A 16,024-nucleotide genomic window follows, 5' to 3' on the forward strand; every position below is an offset into this window, starting at 1 on the left:
CTCGTATCCTCCCATCAGACCCAAACAATGACACTGTGCCACACTGGGCCAGCAGCTACTTTGGTGGGTCTTCAGTGATGTCTGTCAGACTGCACTGACATGACAAAAGATTTCATCTCGTATTAAGGGATTCTGGCTGATCATTCAAAGCCATTTGCTAGAAATATTGCTCCCTGCATTGTTTACATATGTCTGCCTTTTCTTTTTGGAAAGACAAAACTCCTTCTGAAAATTCGTAAGTTGAAATTCCTGGTTGAAAAAATGCTGAAGTGACTTGTTACAAAACTCGGCTGTGCTATGCTTGATCTGCAAGGAATTTTCTTCAAGGCTCTGGTATTGTTCTTTTTGCAAATCTAACAAAAATACAGTCTTTTTTGTGCACAACAATGTACATTCTTATGTGTTGGCAAAAGTGCTTACAGATGGACAAATATAAACTTCTTTATTTCCCTCTAAGCTTCCGTCCATTTTGGTTATTTAAAAGGGCTCTTCAATTAAGAAATAATATCTTACAAATAATATGAATACATCTTTGGCCAGAGATGTCTCCGTTCTTTCACTTGGCAATGCTTGCTGCACTTTGGTTGATTCTTTGATGGCAAATGGAAAACCCACAAACTTCCACTACTGCTATAAACTGTCAGTACAAATGGTGCTCTGTAAGGTGTTTCTCCAGTAAAAGCAAAGAAATAGTTCTGAGCAGACCAAGAGGGCAGCTGGCCAACAGTAAGGCAGTGCCCTCCACTGCAAGAACTGGTGATAGCCTGGGCTTCGATTTCATTTATGTCGTTTCTTTCAGTGCCCCATTCATAAAACATTTATTCTACAAGGAAGTATGGGTTAACAAACACCAGTGTGCTGCTGGAATATGCTCATTAGCTAGCTTCTGCAGACGCAGAAACCATGTCTCTTATGCCACAGACAGAAAGAAAAAAAAGACTCTCTGATACCCCTTAAAAATCAAATAAAATCAAGGTAAAACAGTTACAGATTTCATAACTAATACTTCTTCCATCTCTCAATATAGAAGGCACAGGACAGCAAGACCTTTTAGGAGAGGCAGGTCTTGAGTTGCCCATTCATCGTGTGATTACAAGAAAAACAATCAGCCGATGGGAATGCAGTTTTACTGTAGGCTGGCAGTTTGTCCTCAAGAGCAACTGCTCAGAGTTTTCTAACAGCAATAGCTTGATCCACAGTTCTAATGAGCTGCCGCTCTAAAACCTCCACATATTGATTTGGTAATGCTGCTTGAAGGCAGATTAGAAGGTAATGCTCTGGTTCTGTGTCTGCTGTTTAATTCCAAGGTGAATCCTTTTATTAATAAAAATTATAAACGTTTACAATTATTTTCAATGGGACTGTTCACAGCATGCGCAGTTCACTAGCTGAAATACCTTTTTTTGTAATGAAGTTCACAGACTATATCATGAACTCAGACTCCTATCCTGATAGGAGGAAAGGATAAGCAAAATCTTCCTGAAGATAACCATATCCTAGGCTTTGAGGTTATTTCCTTGCAGTGAATTGCTTTGCCACAACAGTTAGCAGATTTTCAGTTTCCCCTTCTTACAGTTCCCATTCCTTTGTTCTTTTCAACTCTTCCATTTTACAGGCAAGTCAAAAGGTTGGAAGAAGTTCGACTTTAATGTCTTCTCATCCTCCTTCTGCATCAAAAAGAGGGAATGATGGCCCCTGGCATCTTCCTCTGCAGAGCTGAAAGGAACTATTTATCCTCAAGACAACTCCTCTAAATATGGGTTAGCTTATGTGAGAGCAGCACACTGCAGAAACAGCACTCCTGTTGCACCAAGCAATGGGATTCAGGCAATAGGTGACGAGCTGCACTAACCTCAGTGAGTGCATTTGTACCCTGGGGAGGCAACAGGTTTGAATTAAAAGCCCTAGCATACTCAGTTTACACTGTCTGTGGGCACTGGAGACTCAGCATAGGGATTGCACTTGAAAATAATTCCGGGTATCTCACTGCGCAGGATGAGCAAAAATGTAATTAAGTAACTGGGTGAGAGATGTAAATTAGAAAATGTAATTAGGTGAGAGAAGAGAAATGAATCATATGAGCAACACCCAAGACATTGAGATCTTGGGAGAGGAAAGAGGTCAAAAACCATACTGGTCCATTTCCTCAGTGTTACGTGCACAGTAGGGGCCAGGCCTGTCAAGTCCTGGGCATGTTCATTCAGCCAGCTCCGAGCCCCATTTCCAACCAGGCTGGGGCAGCTATGCCAGGTGCTGGCGCCCCCAGAGCAGAGGACAAGGTGCAGCACTGACACAGCGGGGAACCTGACCCACTGTGGCAGCGGCTCCAGCTCTGACGCGGCTCTGTACTAGCACATCTGTTAAAGCTCCCTACCCACACACATGCCATACAATCCAACGCACAAGCCTGGGCAGTCGGGGGGAAGCCACAGTACTTAGGCCAAACTGCATGTTCAGCTCACTGGTATAAAATAAAAGTGAGATGTGCACTTTGCTTCTCGGAAATCAAGCAGCTATTGTTCAACTTAAGCCTGCTTTGTACCCTCACAGTTCTGTGGCACACCAGGGAATAGGGTGGATCTTCGAATAATGTAGATGCTGCTGGAAGCATCACTCTCCAAAGCCTTTGTATGTGCTGCGCGTATGCCTGTCTCCAGCTTGGCCTCAGGCAGGCTCCCCACATGGAGGTTTGCCAGGAAACAGCCTGAATCTCTCTTCCTTGCATTTTTTCCTAGAATAATTATTTCTTGACTAGGACTAGGCCTCTTAGGGGGCTCTGATATTTTGATACTAGATAAAAGCTATACTGAAATAAAATTGGGAACTAACCAGCTATAGTTAATTATTTTTTCCCTCAGCAATTCAATTTAATCTCAAAGCATAATATATTTATTGAAAATAATTGCAAAATATCTACAAAAACTAAGTCAAAATTGGTAATAACAAATTCCATGGTATTATGAGGTAGTATGCTCTTAATGATTAGCTGCCTGAGGTTTGTAAACTTTATTGTTATTCTGAAACCTGCAGAAAGTAGTTACAGAAAAATAAAATCTTTCTGTCTCTGTAACAACAAAGATGTGTGAGGGAGAGGAGGAAGCGATCTCATGCCTTAAGCTAACATGACAATTAAGATGAAATAATAAAAAGAAAACACGTAGCCCATCTTGGCAATCCCCAGCCTGATGCATGTATTGTCTGGCACACAAACACAGAATATAAGAGCAATTAACATGAATGGTGGGCTTTATGACAACACTCACCAGGACGCGTTTTAATGACTGTGGTTTAAAGTGGTGAAATGTGGCTACATACCTATCAAGTCTGACAGTTGTATGACTTTCTTCTTATATGTGAGGGGTAAGCAGAGATTGATGATCTTTTCTGGTTTAAATAACCTTTGGTAATATCAAGGTGGCATTCTGGAAATGAAGCTGACTTGCTAGTGACAGAGCAATGTTCAGCTGAAGTCCCTTATAATGAAGGATTCACAGATGAGATCATGGAGAAGGGAGAGGGGAGGGACTCGGTGTGTTGATGAAAATATGTCTTTCTCCGTTAATCCGGCTGTGATATACAGCAAACAAACCCAACTCTCTATGCTTTCTTCATTATTTCTGTTTCTACATCTACTATTTGTTCCACTGAGTTCTGAACTTTCCTTGACTCCTAAAACTATATATAGGACCTCAAAGCAGGCCTCATCTATGCCAAATGCCATAGAAATAAGTGACCCCCTATGTCATATAGCACTCCTGCTACTATGTTGTGACATAACACTCATCTTTCTTTCTGCAAAAGCGTCATGTTATTAAGTCATTAGCTGTTAATAATTATTTGGTGAATCACTGCAAAATGGTGGGATGTCCTTGTCTTTTCTGAAGCAGTTGATTAGTCAGTTACTGCCCCAGTAATTCTGAGAAGTTCACAGTAGCACTTATTGCATGATGGGCTGACTTCAAACAATTTCTCCAGTTAATAAGAATTTCTAGATTTCTGAGCCTGCCCTCCAAAGTGCATACAACCTTCTTTGTTCTGCCATCCAAATTATTACTGCAAAAAACCGAATGTACGAATAACTTGAGCAATTACAGCAGAAATGCAGAGTTCTACTATTAGAGCTATCTGAGCCTCCTAGAGAAAACTCTGCGGATGACATGCCTATACTCCAGTTATAGTTAAAAAAAACTCAGCAGCTGCACTGATATCCGAATTGGTTACTGTGAAACTACAGTCTTTAATAAATTAGAAACATTATCTAGACACAGAGTGGGAAAGCTAGGTTTTATTTTAAAACAAAAAAAATCCAAGCTTATATTTATTTTATAATTCTAAACTTATATTTATTTTATAACAAAAAAATTATAAACTTATGTTTAATCCAAACAAATTTAGTTTTTATACTAAAATGGACAACTTGTACTCCTCGGTTTTGTCATTTCAGCTTTATATGAGAGTAAGTTTCAAGTAACAGCATACTCATGGCTTAAGTTCTAGTCACATTATTTTTCCTAAATGTTCTGAACAATATAAAAAAGCAGGTACCCATTGTTCCATAAAGGTCCATAAAGAACAGCTACAACTGGCTGTGATCCTGTTTTCAGCATTCAATTTCTAGCGAACCAAAAATATAATTTGTTCTGGAACTTAGGGTGCATTAAAGGGGTTGATATCTATGTGCCTATATAGCTGTGTATGTAATACATATCTCATAATTTTTTGTGAGAAAGGGGTTTTCTTTATGATAGCACTTATTGCCCTCATGTAGCACTTGGTTAATTGCTTGTGCCACAAGTCTACAGGGGAGGTTTATATTGCAGTGCCTGTGTTCTGCTCCACTGAATCATAAAAGCCAACCACTATTGCTTCCTCTTCATTGGATAAAGCCTTTGTTAAAAGTAATAATTATCCTACTTTCTCCCAAAGTTCTGCTGAGCTTCATTTTTGCCAACATAGTAGCTGTGAGTGTAAGCTGCTGATGAATGAAGCAATGTGGGGAGAGACACTTGCTATCAGCCATGGCTATAAGAGCGCTCTTAAGTGAGACAAATAAAACCCAAGAAATTTGGAGAAAGATTTTATAGGAAACGTGGAACAGTGGGCAACATATTTTGTAGTGATTCAGCACAGCAGCACAGGAGCTGAATTTTAATTTCAGAGTTAGTTCAAAGATACAAAAGTTTTAGGATTTTTTGTTTTCAAAATTTTACTCACTAAAATATTGCATTCCTTCCAAGTTCCTATGTAATATACTACAGATTGTCTCTGATCAACAGTACTTCATAGTATGCTGGATATGTCCTTTTGTTCACTAAGTCATGAAATAAAAACATCTTGATGTGACTCTCAAATACTAGCTCCTTTGGACTTTTGGACTAAAATGGGACTTATCTGAAAGATCTTGCAGAGGAAATAGAAAGCGCTAAAATCAATGTCCTTTTATTCATCCAGATACTGTGCTTGGTGGCGAAATAGGAATTAAACCCAAGTAAGGACTGAACAGACTCTGAAAGGAAAGACCCAGCAATGTTAACAGCAAGTATGCTACAAAGGTTTGCAAGCTGCGCTCTTTTAAAAGCAGCAGTGGCTTTGTACTTAAGGAGAAATATGCTTATATTACAAGCTTTCTATGAGACTAAGCAAGCTACCTTACTTTCTCATTGTTTCTATCAGAGAATTGGGAATAATGCAACTGACTACCATCCCCCTCTGTGCTTTGTTTTTAAATTAGATCCTGAGCATATCAAGATGAGCACTATTTTGTGCTTTTGCAGTACTGCACTAAGACTAATCTCATTTGGGACCTTTAAGCAACCCAAAACCAAATAGCTTACAACAGTAATAGTTTGCTTATCTTGGCTGCTTCCCTTTATGGCTCTGAGGAAATCCCTAAGGCTTCCTGAGAACTGACCCATTTGAATGGGTTGGTAAAAGTAATAAAACTCAACCATGACTTAAGAAAACATAAGGGCCAAACACACGCTGAAGGGTTAACTGTAGCATGACTTTGCCAAGCAAACTGGGTGTCCATGAGGCAGGGAGAGGGAGCATGTGTAGGTACATGGGCAATACAGATAACTCCCTCCTTCCCTACAAATATCCCATGACCAAGCAAATTTTCTGCATCTGACCGTGGTCTAAGCAGCGAGGGTATGTTTTGACTATTCTTTGGTTTTGATCATAATTTAACTAGACATAGTTCAAATAGGCATAAAGCCACATTGATGCTGAAGTTCAACAAGGCTTCCGCTATTGGTTGATTTATTTCCCCCCCGGCCCCCCTGCATAATCCTTTGTACCCTTTGTTGCTTGCTTTACGATGATTCATTTTACATGCTTATGGTGCTATTTGTATTTCCCCTTCTTGGTTCATTTCACAGCATTCACCTCTAATGAGCCAGTCAATATAGTATTCTTTGTTTTTCAAAAAGCTTTCAAAAAGCTTCCTTACCAAATACTTCTAAAAAAACTGCACACATTGGGTAAGAGGAAAAGTCATTTTAGGGACTAATAACTGATGAAATTTAGGGATAGGGTGAGAAAAGGGGAAGAAAGGAAAGTTACTTTTTGTAATGACTGAATGTCAATAAGCAGATTAGTAGTAGAAGTGACCTACCTTGAGCTGCGTCTGTTCTGTATGTTCTGCGCAACATATTTGTAAAGGATTTGGGGGAAATAGTAGGGCAGAAAAGCTCACAGATAATTCAGCAGACTACAAAGAGCTAAAGACGGCTTTCATAAGGCCTTTCACCAAGCCTGGCTCTGCTTCAGGCCCAGAGGGAGCTGCAAACGGGACCCTGGGCAATAGAGACACCAGCTCCGAGGGCAACCTGCCTCTCTGCTTGGCAGCCAAGGGCTCTGCATTGACCCTGGTGATGTGGTGGCCGTGGTCACAGCGCAAAGTAGGTAGCCGAGGGCTTTCCTGCCCCTATTTGGCCCAGAGCCCACCTGCGGCAGCACCTATGTCACAGTCGCTATCTGTGACACGGTGCACCAGGCAGCATATAAAAAGCCTGACTTGGCCATTAAAGGGAAGATGAAATTCAGTATCAGTAAGTGTAAGGCGGTATCATTACATGTGCACTAGAAACATGTAAAAGCAGAAGTGCTTCAGTGCTGTGTCACGTCACTGATCAATCAGGTCACGTAAACAGTGGGGGCCAGGAGGCTCAGATGAAAAGTTTCAGTTTGATCTACCAGAGAAACATTTTGAGTGGTTCTACTGACGACTCTGTGACAGTAAACCTAACGATGTCACTGTGGCTGCATTAACAGAAGACTTGGCCAAGGGGTTTTTTTTTTTTAAGTGTTTTTTAAATGCTTGTCCCTTTCTCTCAGATGATCAGAGACTGGAAGGATATTTAGCGGAAAACACCTTCTAAAGAAACTGTAAATCAGGGGATGGGTTTCAGATGACTGGAACAGCAAGAGAAGCAAATGTTTTCTTCAGTCCTTTCTATAAAAGGAGGGTTGCAGATTCCCATTAACAGGGGGTGACTTGCAGGGAAGAGAGGATTACTGACAGGTGGAAACAACTAAGGATAGAATTAAAACGTTTCAAAATGAATTACTTCAGGCCTAATTTAAGGACCTCTCTTGCCTTATGGCTTCTTGCAGTGTTTCCAGAAGACCTCCATGCATCTTCAGCCAAGATGGGTTATTTGAAATTAGTCTTACACTTATATAATCGGAAGCAGCTTGTCTTTGTGGTTAGTAACTTCTGCCACTCAGCTTTGGGACTGCATCTCAGAGATGTTCACAAATGACTCTGAAATACTCTTGCAAAGCCTCATCCTACTGTGCTGCAAGTATTGCGATTATATATGCATTGGTGGTATTACTTTAAAAGTGTGCTAACTGGAATTCTCCTTAATGGTTAGACTTTAATAGTGAATTGCCATGAATCCCAAATGGATGTTTTTCTTCCCACTTGTACTGTAATTCCTTTTCACTTGACTGATAATTGAGTCCTCTTCCCAGACTGCTAATGGACAAATATACTGAGAAGGATGATTCAGAGTCATTTAGACAAGAAAATGTTCATTATGCAGAACGAAGACTGCGTCTCTTCTCCGCTCGAAACTAACCACAGGTTCTCAGGCAGAATGCTTGAGAAAGAACCAGAAATGAGAGAAAAAAAGGAAAGTTTCAGGAAAGTTTCAGATAACATATAACTAGTATAAGCAAGACATTCATCTATTTGCAGTCGGGGAGTTAATTTTCCTGAAGAACAGTACAGGTTTAAAAGAGAAGAATGATATGATGGACTGTAATAAATCTTGACTCTGCTGCTTAAAAGACCACTGAAACAATGATTCTTTGAGGTCTGACCTTGTGTCCAATACATTTTTAAGACTCCTCCCAATTATGCTAATAAAAAGGGATAGGACAGAATATAAGGGGGACCATCTGTAAATATGAAATTAACCAATGCATTACAATACTGTTGCAAAATCAATCAGACTTCAAGCTTTGCAATTGGTCTTTTCTTAGGCACTTTTCAGAGCTCATAGTGATCTAATTATGCAAGTTTAATATATATTTTAAGATTACCATTTAATGGATTTTTAAAATAATTTATTAAAAAAGAACATATGCTAGAAGCTACCGCAAATTCTTATCTCTTCATCTGCACAGTGCGGGAATTTTTGCTGCTGCTATCTCAAAGCTGTTATCAAATATACCGGAAATCCAATGTACTTTTTTTTTTTGCTGCAGACATTAATTCTGTGACAAATTGTTAGTGAGGAGCAGAGAGTAAAGGAAAAACAACCACAAGACTCATATGTATTGGAGGTGATCTATGTCTGCATAGGGCTTACATCTTTGCCAATCAGATCCTCTTGATTTTCCACAATCCCCCAGGGAGCTATACCGATAGTGCAGATCTTCCCTCGAGATTTTGAGGCATGATCCTTCAGTGCATCTCCAACATGCCTAATGACTCCTGGAAAAGAAGCAGCATAAAATGTAAAATTCAAATTGCAACCCCTTTTTTTCATTACGGTCTGAGTTAACGATAGAATTCCCTTTCAGGGATCACCTATGCATATGCTTACAACCAAGTAAAGCTATAAAGTATTTTCTTATTTATTACTGTTACAGTCTTACTATAGGTGTTACTCAACTTGGTCCACAATACTGATACCTTGGTGGGCTGGGTAGACCAATTTATATAATTTACAAAATTATTAGATAAAGTAGCAATAAAAAGTTTTACAGCTCTAGAAATAAAAATGGAAATGTTGACAGGTGACTGTAACTTGTTTTTCTGTACTTGTGTTCACAAACTTATATGCATGCAAGCAAACGCATGGTATATGGACATACCATATGTCATATGCGTATGTCCTTCCCAAGCATAGAAAGAAAAAAAGGAATGAAGAGAAAAAAAAAGTGTAGCTTGCATATAAATAATCTCTTGTACCCGAATAAAGGATGGAGGAGTTGTGAAAGCATCACTACGCTACCCCGTGGTTAGCTATTCTACCATTCGTTCCAAACGCTCAGTCACCTGAGATAGCTTCCAGTAGGGTATTGGAAAAACCCCTGGGGATCAGTGAGAAAACAGAAATTAGTACAGAGAGAATGACTGCTCCCCAGCTCTCTTTCCCATGCTTTCTGATAATGCTACTTGTGTATGCTTTAGAGCAGCTTTGTAAGCATTTCAGTGATATTCTCGTGCAAACAACATGTGGGGAGGAAGACTGTGACAGGCTAGCAAAAAATTTGCTCACCCAAGTATCATTCCTCCTTCCCTTTAAAAAAATCATTTTTATGATCTGGATCAATAACTAACTATTTTTTGTGATGTGGCTGCATGGAAACATGCCTGTGAATTTGCTATTGATGCTCTCTCTTACTCATTTCCTCTGTTTACCTCCTGTTCAAATTCCACGAATTTCAAAATGACCAAAAAAACCCCTCAACGGTACCTGTTATTAGCTATGAATTAAACTACCAACATCACAACGGAATCAGAGCAGAAAATCTGGCTAGACTGCAAAAACTTCTTACGGTATGACATGAATATTCAAAACAACTGAAGTCATTAAACAGTCATGGTATAGTCATGTTTGCACCATCCTTTTCGCACCACTGATTCGCAGTCCAACAGCAGCATTTCTGGATTTCTCTACTATATTTTTCTTGAGAGAAACCTAATGTAAAAATTCATCCTCAACAGAACTGACTGTATGCAGAAATTCTCAATTTGTGCAATTTCACGCAGAGATAAAACACACAACCGTTACCTATACAATTTTAAAACCTAGCCCTAGAGCGTTCAGCTGCTTTGCTCCACAATTTAAAAGCAGCAATGAGATGTAACTGATAACGTAGAACTGCCTCTGGAATTACAAGGTTTTAAAATAACACACAGAAACTGTTATTCGAACTCCATTGCTTTGACTATGGTCACATTTGATTACAGGAAAAATAAATCCCTTTCAACAGTAATTAGGTGAACTTGCTTGGTTTGTTTGAATTGTCTGGGCATTCACAGTTATGATGCTTTGAAAAATGATATAAAAAATTCTTATATTTGCCAAATGAAAATATTATATTCAGTCCCTGTTCACAACATTTCTGCAGTTTCATATCCAGTGTTCCTGTGGCAAGCCACTGCAATGAGTGTGTGACGTCTACTGTTTTCTAATGTTTTTAACAGAATTTTTAGCTATCTTTGCAAATTGTCACCTCAATAGCATCTAAGCAACTAATGCAATCACTGTGACCACAGTACAGACGTCAACATTTAACCTAATTTTCTTTATTCTGCAGAGTGATGGGGCATATTAAATACATATGCACCTATTGATTTATCTAACACTCCAGAAGTTATGCCTCTTCTTTGCTTATATTTCTGCTGTGAGAAAACGGTATATTCTTTTAAATTTGATATGCTCTGGAAACTAAAAAGCCTGAGACAAGCATTCATATCCAAATATGCAGAAGTTGACGCACAGTACACTAAAATTAATGCATGACAGAGTGATTACAATGTTTTCCATATGTAGTAAGAGGACAAGCTAGGCTGAATTACTAAAACAATAAATTGTACTTTTGTTAATGCAGCAAATGAGAATGACGTAAGAAATTATATGTACATCCGCTGGCTCAAAACTTTATGCATTTATCTTTCACAGAACTCTGATTTTCCCTTGACTCTCTCCTTTCTGCCTCCCTAGGGGAGGGTGACTGACAAGCCACTGCTCGACCTTTTTCATCTGGGGAGGCTCTGCTCCTCAGCTCACTCCTGGAATTTCACATGCAGTTTTCCAGCAGAGCTGGGCCAGCTGCTTTCCTGGGTCCTTAGAAGGCCCATATGGCATGTTGCAGATGTTCTCTACTCTGCATACAAATGGTAATGTTATCTCTGTTGCTCCACATATAACAGAAAAAAATCAGGTTAAGCTCTTTGCAAGAAAGGAAAAGGTGATTCTTACACACAGTGAAGATTTTCCCTATAGCTACAAAACAGAACTGTTTTTTCTTTCACACTTCAGATGATCTTATAAGAGAAAATAAAAGGTCTTTTCTAGATGAAAATACTTCCTGTTCTATGTAATTAGAGCTTTCTTTCTTCGGGCTTCTGGTTACCGGGCCCTCTGTGTAGCTAACCGCTGATCTTACAAAGTCCTCACTGGCAATATACTAATATAATTGCCACACAGGAGGCTTTATTTTCAGCACCTTGGTGTGCTTTAGCAAACCTTTCTTTCTCTGGGAGCTGCCAGACTGGTATGAACTTGGCACTTTCTTTTTTGCCCATTAGCCAGCTCTACTAATATAAAGCACCCAACAGCTTCTTGATCAAATCAGTTCTAAATATCTTCTGTTAAAACAATGAAATCTCTGAGATGCCACTACGCTTTTCTTTCAATATTCACCTGTGTTTACTCCTCCAGTGAATATCCATGCTCCAGTTGTCATAGCAGCCTTAATGAGGCCTTTTCCAAAGACTTGCTTGAGTTTTGGCTGGAGTTCAAAATTCTGAAGGCCCCCGTGCACAGAGATGAGAAGTTTAGGGAGCTCAAGCTGCCACTCTTTGGTCATCAGGTGCAGAAGAAGGTCAGGCTTTGTGTCAAAAGACACACGTACATACTGCAGAAATAAGGTGGGCAGCAAAGAGAAAAAAGATTGGTTATACCCAGCGTCTAGTGCATATGATGTATGCCCAACAAGCCACTGAAAAAAAGGCAACCTGCACAGCAAAAAGCACTAATTAATTGCTAGCTTGATGACTTGAAAAATGGCTATTTGTGAAACAAGGAAACATACAGTACCTGCAGTTCACAGGCTGGACAATTTTCCTTTGTTAAGGACATTAACCCATTGATTATTTCAGCATGCTTATCAATGTTAAAAAGATAAATATCTTTAAATTATGGATGTGGAAACTGAAGCAGAAATCTAAGTGATCTGCTAAAGACCACCCAGGTAGCCAGAGTCACAGTTATGAACTGAATTTCATCCTCCAGACATTAAAGGAAATTCACGATATTGCAATAATGGACCATGTATCTAATGCTTAAATTAACAAAACCAAACACTCAATAGGTAGGAAATACCAGATGAGATTGGTTGTTCAGGCTGAACACTGAGCAAGACCAAGAAACAGATACTTTTCAGGTGAATGAACACAGTAAGGGCTAACTTAGGACTTACAGACTAATTTGTACACATTCCTGAATTTGCACAACAAGGCCAAAAGAACGCAAAAGTACTCTGAAACACCCCTACACATATCCAGTTCTTGGCTTTTCTGTGCTACACCCAGCATTTTGTCCCAGGTGAGATGATGCCCATCTGTGAGTGCTCAAAGTGAACAAGTGTGTTCAAAATTTTTATAGCAATATTACCCAGCACACATACCTGTCTCTTTCTGAGCAGCCCCTCTCTCTGGGCTTTTTCCCTGCTCCTGCTGTTGCTGATGTACGAGGGGTCCCACAAAGCCTGTGCTAGGGCTTGTACTTTTTTTGAATTCCAGTTGCATAGCAGAAAAAGGGTCATGAAAGGATAAAATCCTTCCTATAGCTTTTAAGATCAGGAAGGGCTCCCTTAATCAGGAAAAGTAGGCTACAGAAAGCTGCCCATCTATCAAAACTCTGACTGAACTAATGCATATAGAGATTTTTTAAGGGTCTTTCCCTTGGGAGGTTATTGACACAATGATGAGGTGTGTAACATAAGCACTCTTGCCTTCAGCCTAGAGGAACTTATCTTTTTCTGTCTTATGTGCTGCAACATTTCAGGTAATGCGATATCCACAGACATTATATAATTTTGTCTCTATTCAATATGTCTGATCCGTATTTCTTGCCATAAGGTTGTTCAGTTGCTGAAAATCATGTCATAGTTACATGTACTCCTCTCTAATTGAATAAGAAACGCTAAAGGACTTGACTTTTTTCATCACAAATTCCTAACAGCCAGATTTCTTTGCAAGAATGGGTTGTCACATGATGAACAGCCATTCCCTGCATTTCTGGAAGCAGAGACACGTTTGAGCAAACGGTCACAGGAAAGCAAGCGGAGCACAGCCACACTGAAAGATGAACAAGAATTTGTGAGCACAAATTTACCCCACTAAATCAGTAAAGTTCCCTGCAGCTGCCAGGCAAATTCTTAACAGCTAACAGAGAAAGAACATACAACATTCATATTTGGCAGGAGTGCAAAGTACCTTTGAGCTTCTGTGTGTGTACTGTATGCTTAGCAGTAATCCATCCAATTACCTGGAAGTTGAGAAAACCCTGTGTGGTGCCTGATCCCACTGGCCAGAAGGTGAAGTGCACAATTTTCATTAGGAATCAAGAGCTGTCAAAGCTTTAACACATAGGACTGCTGCCAGGAGACTAATGTTTACTCCCTTGGCTCTGCCTGTGGGGAGAACTGAGGCTGCAAAGGCAAGTCCCTGTTGCGCTGCAAGGGTTTATAGTGAGGCACGGGCTTCACTTCAGTGACTCCAAAGACTGAATCCTCTGACGGTGAAAGCGTGGAGACTTTGTTACAGTGCAATTGGCACCTTACTGTGCTTTTGATAAATGCAGGCTAGGAGCTTAAAATCAAAAAGATGATTACAGAAAATTAACTGATATGACCAACAGCCACATAGATTTGTTGAAAGCTGAGGCCACTGAACCATCCAGACAACTGCTCTAACTGGGATCATCCTTATATCCATCTTGCCTCAGGCTGATGCTAAAACGAGGACAAAAACAGCATCAGATGTATACTACCTAATCTACCTAGTGACTGCTTTTTTGATCCTCTAGTATTGGTTTATGCCCAGAAGGTGTGATTTCACTGTCCCTAATTTCTTAAGCCCACTCACTGATTAGCAAAAATCTCTTTCAATTTCTTATCTACCTAGACCTCTGAATTCATTAAGGATAAAGCTATCTGCTAAACTGCAGAGCAAGAAAAAAGTAATTTCTTACATTTATTTGAAATGTAGACATCTTTCATCACAAATGCCTGCTTGTCCCTTATACTGCAGGCCAAAAACCTCTACACTTATGATAAGAATTCATTTTCATTTATAAGGAGGAAACTTAAGCAAAAATAAATCTGAACTTTTAAAATGTAAATTGAAATTTAAACCATCATGGATGACCTTTACTGTTTAGAAAGTTTTTTGAGAAGAACAATGGCATCTAAATGTTGATTTTTCTTCTTTGCAGAGAAAATGCATAGATCTCAGTTGTTCTGACTGTTGGATTCATTTTAACTCTTACAGAAGGCTTTTCCAGTTTGGTATGCCTGCAATAACTCTTTTGCCATTACTTCACATGATACCTACTGAGGACAAGAAATTTTTTTGTCATCATTTCCTAAGTATCCACTAAATTATGAATAAATACTTTTAAGGCAATTTTCATCCATATTAAAAATTCATTTCTTTCAATACTGTAGCAGAACATTTGATCTTTTTACTTTCTGTCTTAATGAGTACTTCTGCCATTCCTGATTTCTTTTGCGATAGCTTCCTGAGGTAGAACTAAAACTTAAATACGAACCTAAGCTAGGCTACTGCTCTGTTCCCCCAAACCTCAGGGTCTAGGGTAGCCATCCGTCAGCTTTAGAAGTGATCATTCTTAATGACAAATTATTTAGTTCTCCTTTAGGGGAGGGGCATATGGATAGGATGCAAGTCTTCAGTTACTACACATCAGCAAAGAAGGTCAAAAACTGGAAGCAGTAGCACAGTTTTTAACCACAAAACCTACTGACCGACCTGAATGACTTGGCAGAACACTGTAGAATGAACGACACATCAGTCCAAGTTGTCACATCCATTTGATCCCTAACCTGGCCTAGAGGTTGTCAAGAAGGGTGCCATTTGATACTAGTATTTCTTTCAATTTGTCATCAAGCAGTTATCTAAGAAATAAACGCTCCTCTCACCAGTTAAACTGCCAGATGTTTCCAGGCTGGACCCTCTCCTCCTGTGTCCCAGGCCAAAAATGGAAGTTCCTAAGTGCTAAAAGTTTTACGCTGTTACTCAAGCACAGCTGTCCTCCAGAGGCCCTGGTGCCTGCCTACAGAGGAGATTTTCAGTAAAAAAAAATGGAAAGACCTAGATAAGTATCTTTTTTGTTGCATTTCTTTAAAGAAAATCATGTCAAATAACATTCTGTGATCTGCAAGGCAGTCTAACAGTGCTGCTTTGTTTTCTCTTTGGGGGCAGGCCAATAGTACCGACCTTTTCACCCACCTTGAGTAAGATTCCAGTGCTGCAGACAGTTCTTCAAGGTCAAGATTGATCCCTTGAGGTGTGATCTTCACAGAAAATAGGCCTGATCTAATTCTCTCTAAAATCAGCAGCAAAACTATCACTTAAACTGAAACCACACCGATTCCTTACTAGTTACTACTCTCTTAGATGTCTTAAGGACATTTAAATTCTACTGAATAGTCTGTGGAAGGACTCTCACTGATTTAAACGGACCTTGGATGAACGTCTTTCTGTGTTACTTCTCCCCTCTCTCCATGTAGCCCATCATCTCTTAAATTCTGT

The 16,024-nt window shown here is 39.5% G+C and overlaps 1 protein-coding gene across 5 annotated transcripts in view; it reads right to left on the reverse strand.

Annotated features, from left to right (window-relative positions):
* Window positions 1–16,024, reverse strand: part of TRPM3 (transient receptor potential cation channel subfamily M member 3) — a 475,637-nt gene that overhangs the window by 128,493 nt on the left and 331,120 nt on the right. For all 5 annotated transcript variants that reach the window (XM_068927053.1, XM_068927051.1, XM_068927052.1 and 2 more), the window contains exons 4-5: window positions 11,892–12,105; window positions 8,823–8,947 (exon numbers count right to left, since the gene is read on the reverse strand). In XM_068927053.1, coding sequence (XP_068783154.1) covers window positions 8,823–8,947; window positions 11,892–12,105 — 339 coding nt within the window. The remainder of the gene's footprint in view (window positions 1–8,822; window positions 8,948–11,891; window positions 12,106–16,024) is intronic.

Source organism: Struthio camelus, chromosome Z (genome assembly GCF_040807025.1).
Source record: "Struthio camelus isolate bStrCam1 chromosome Z, bStrCam1.hap1, whole genome shotgun sequence".
NCBI classification, from domain to species: Eukaryota; Metazoa; Chordata; class Aves; order Struthioniformes; family Struthionidae; genus Struthio; species Struthio camelus.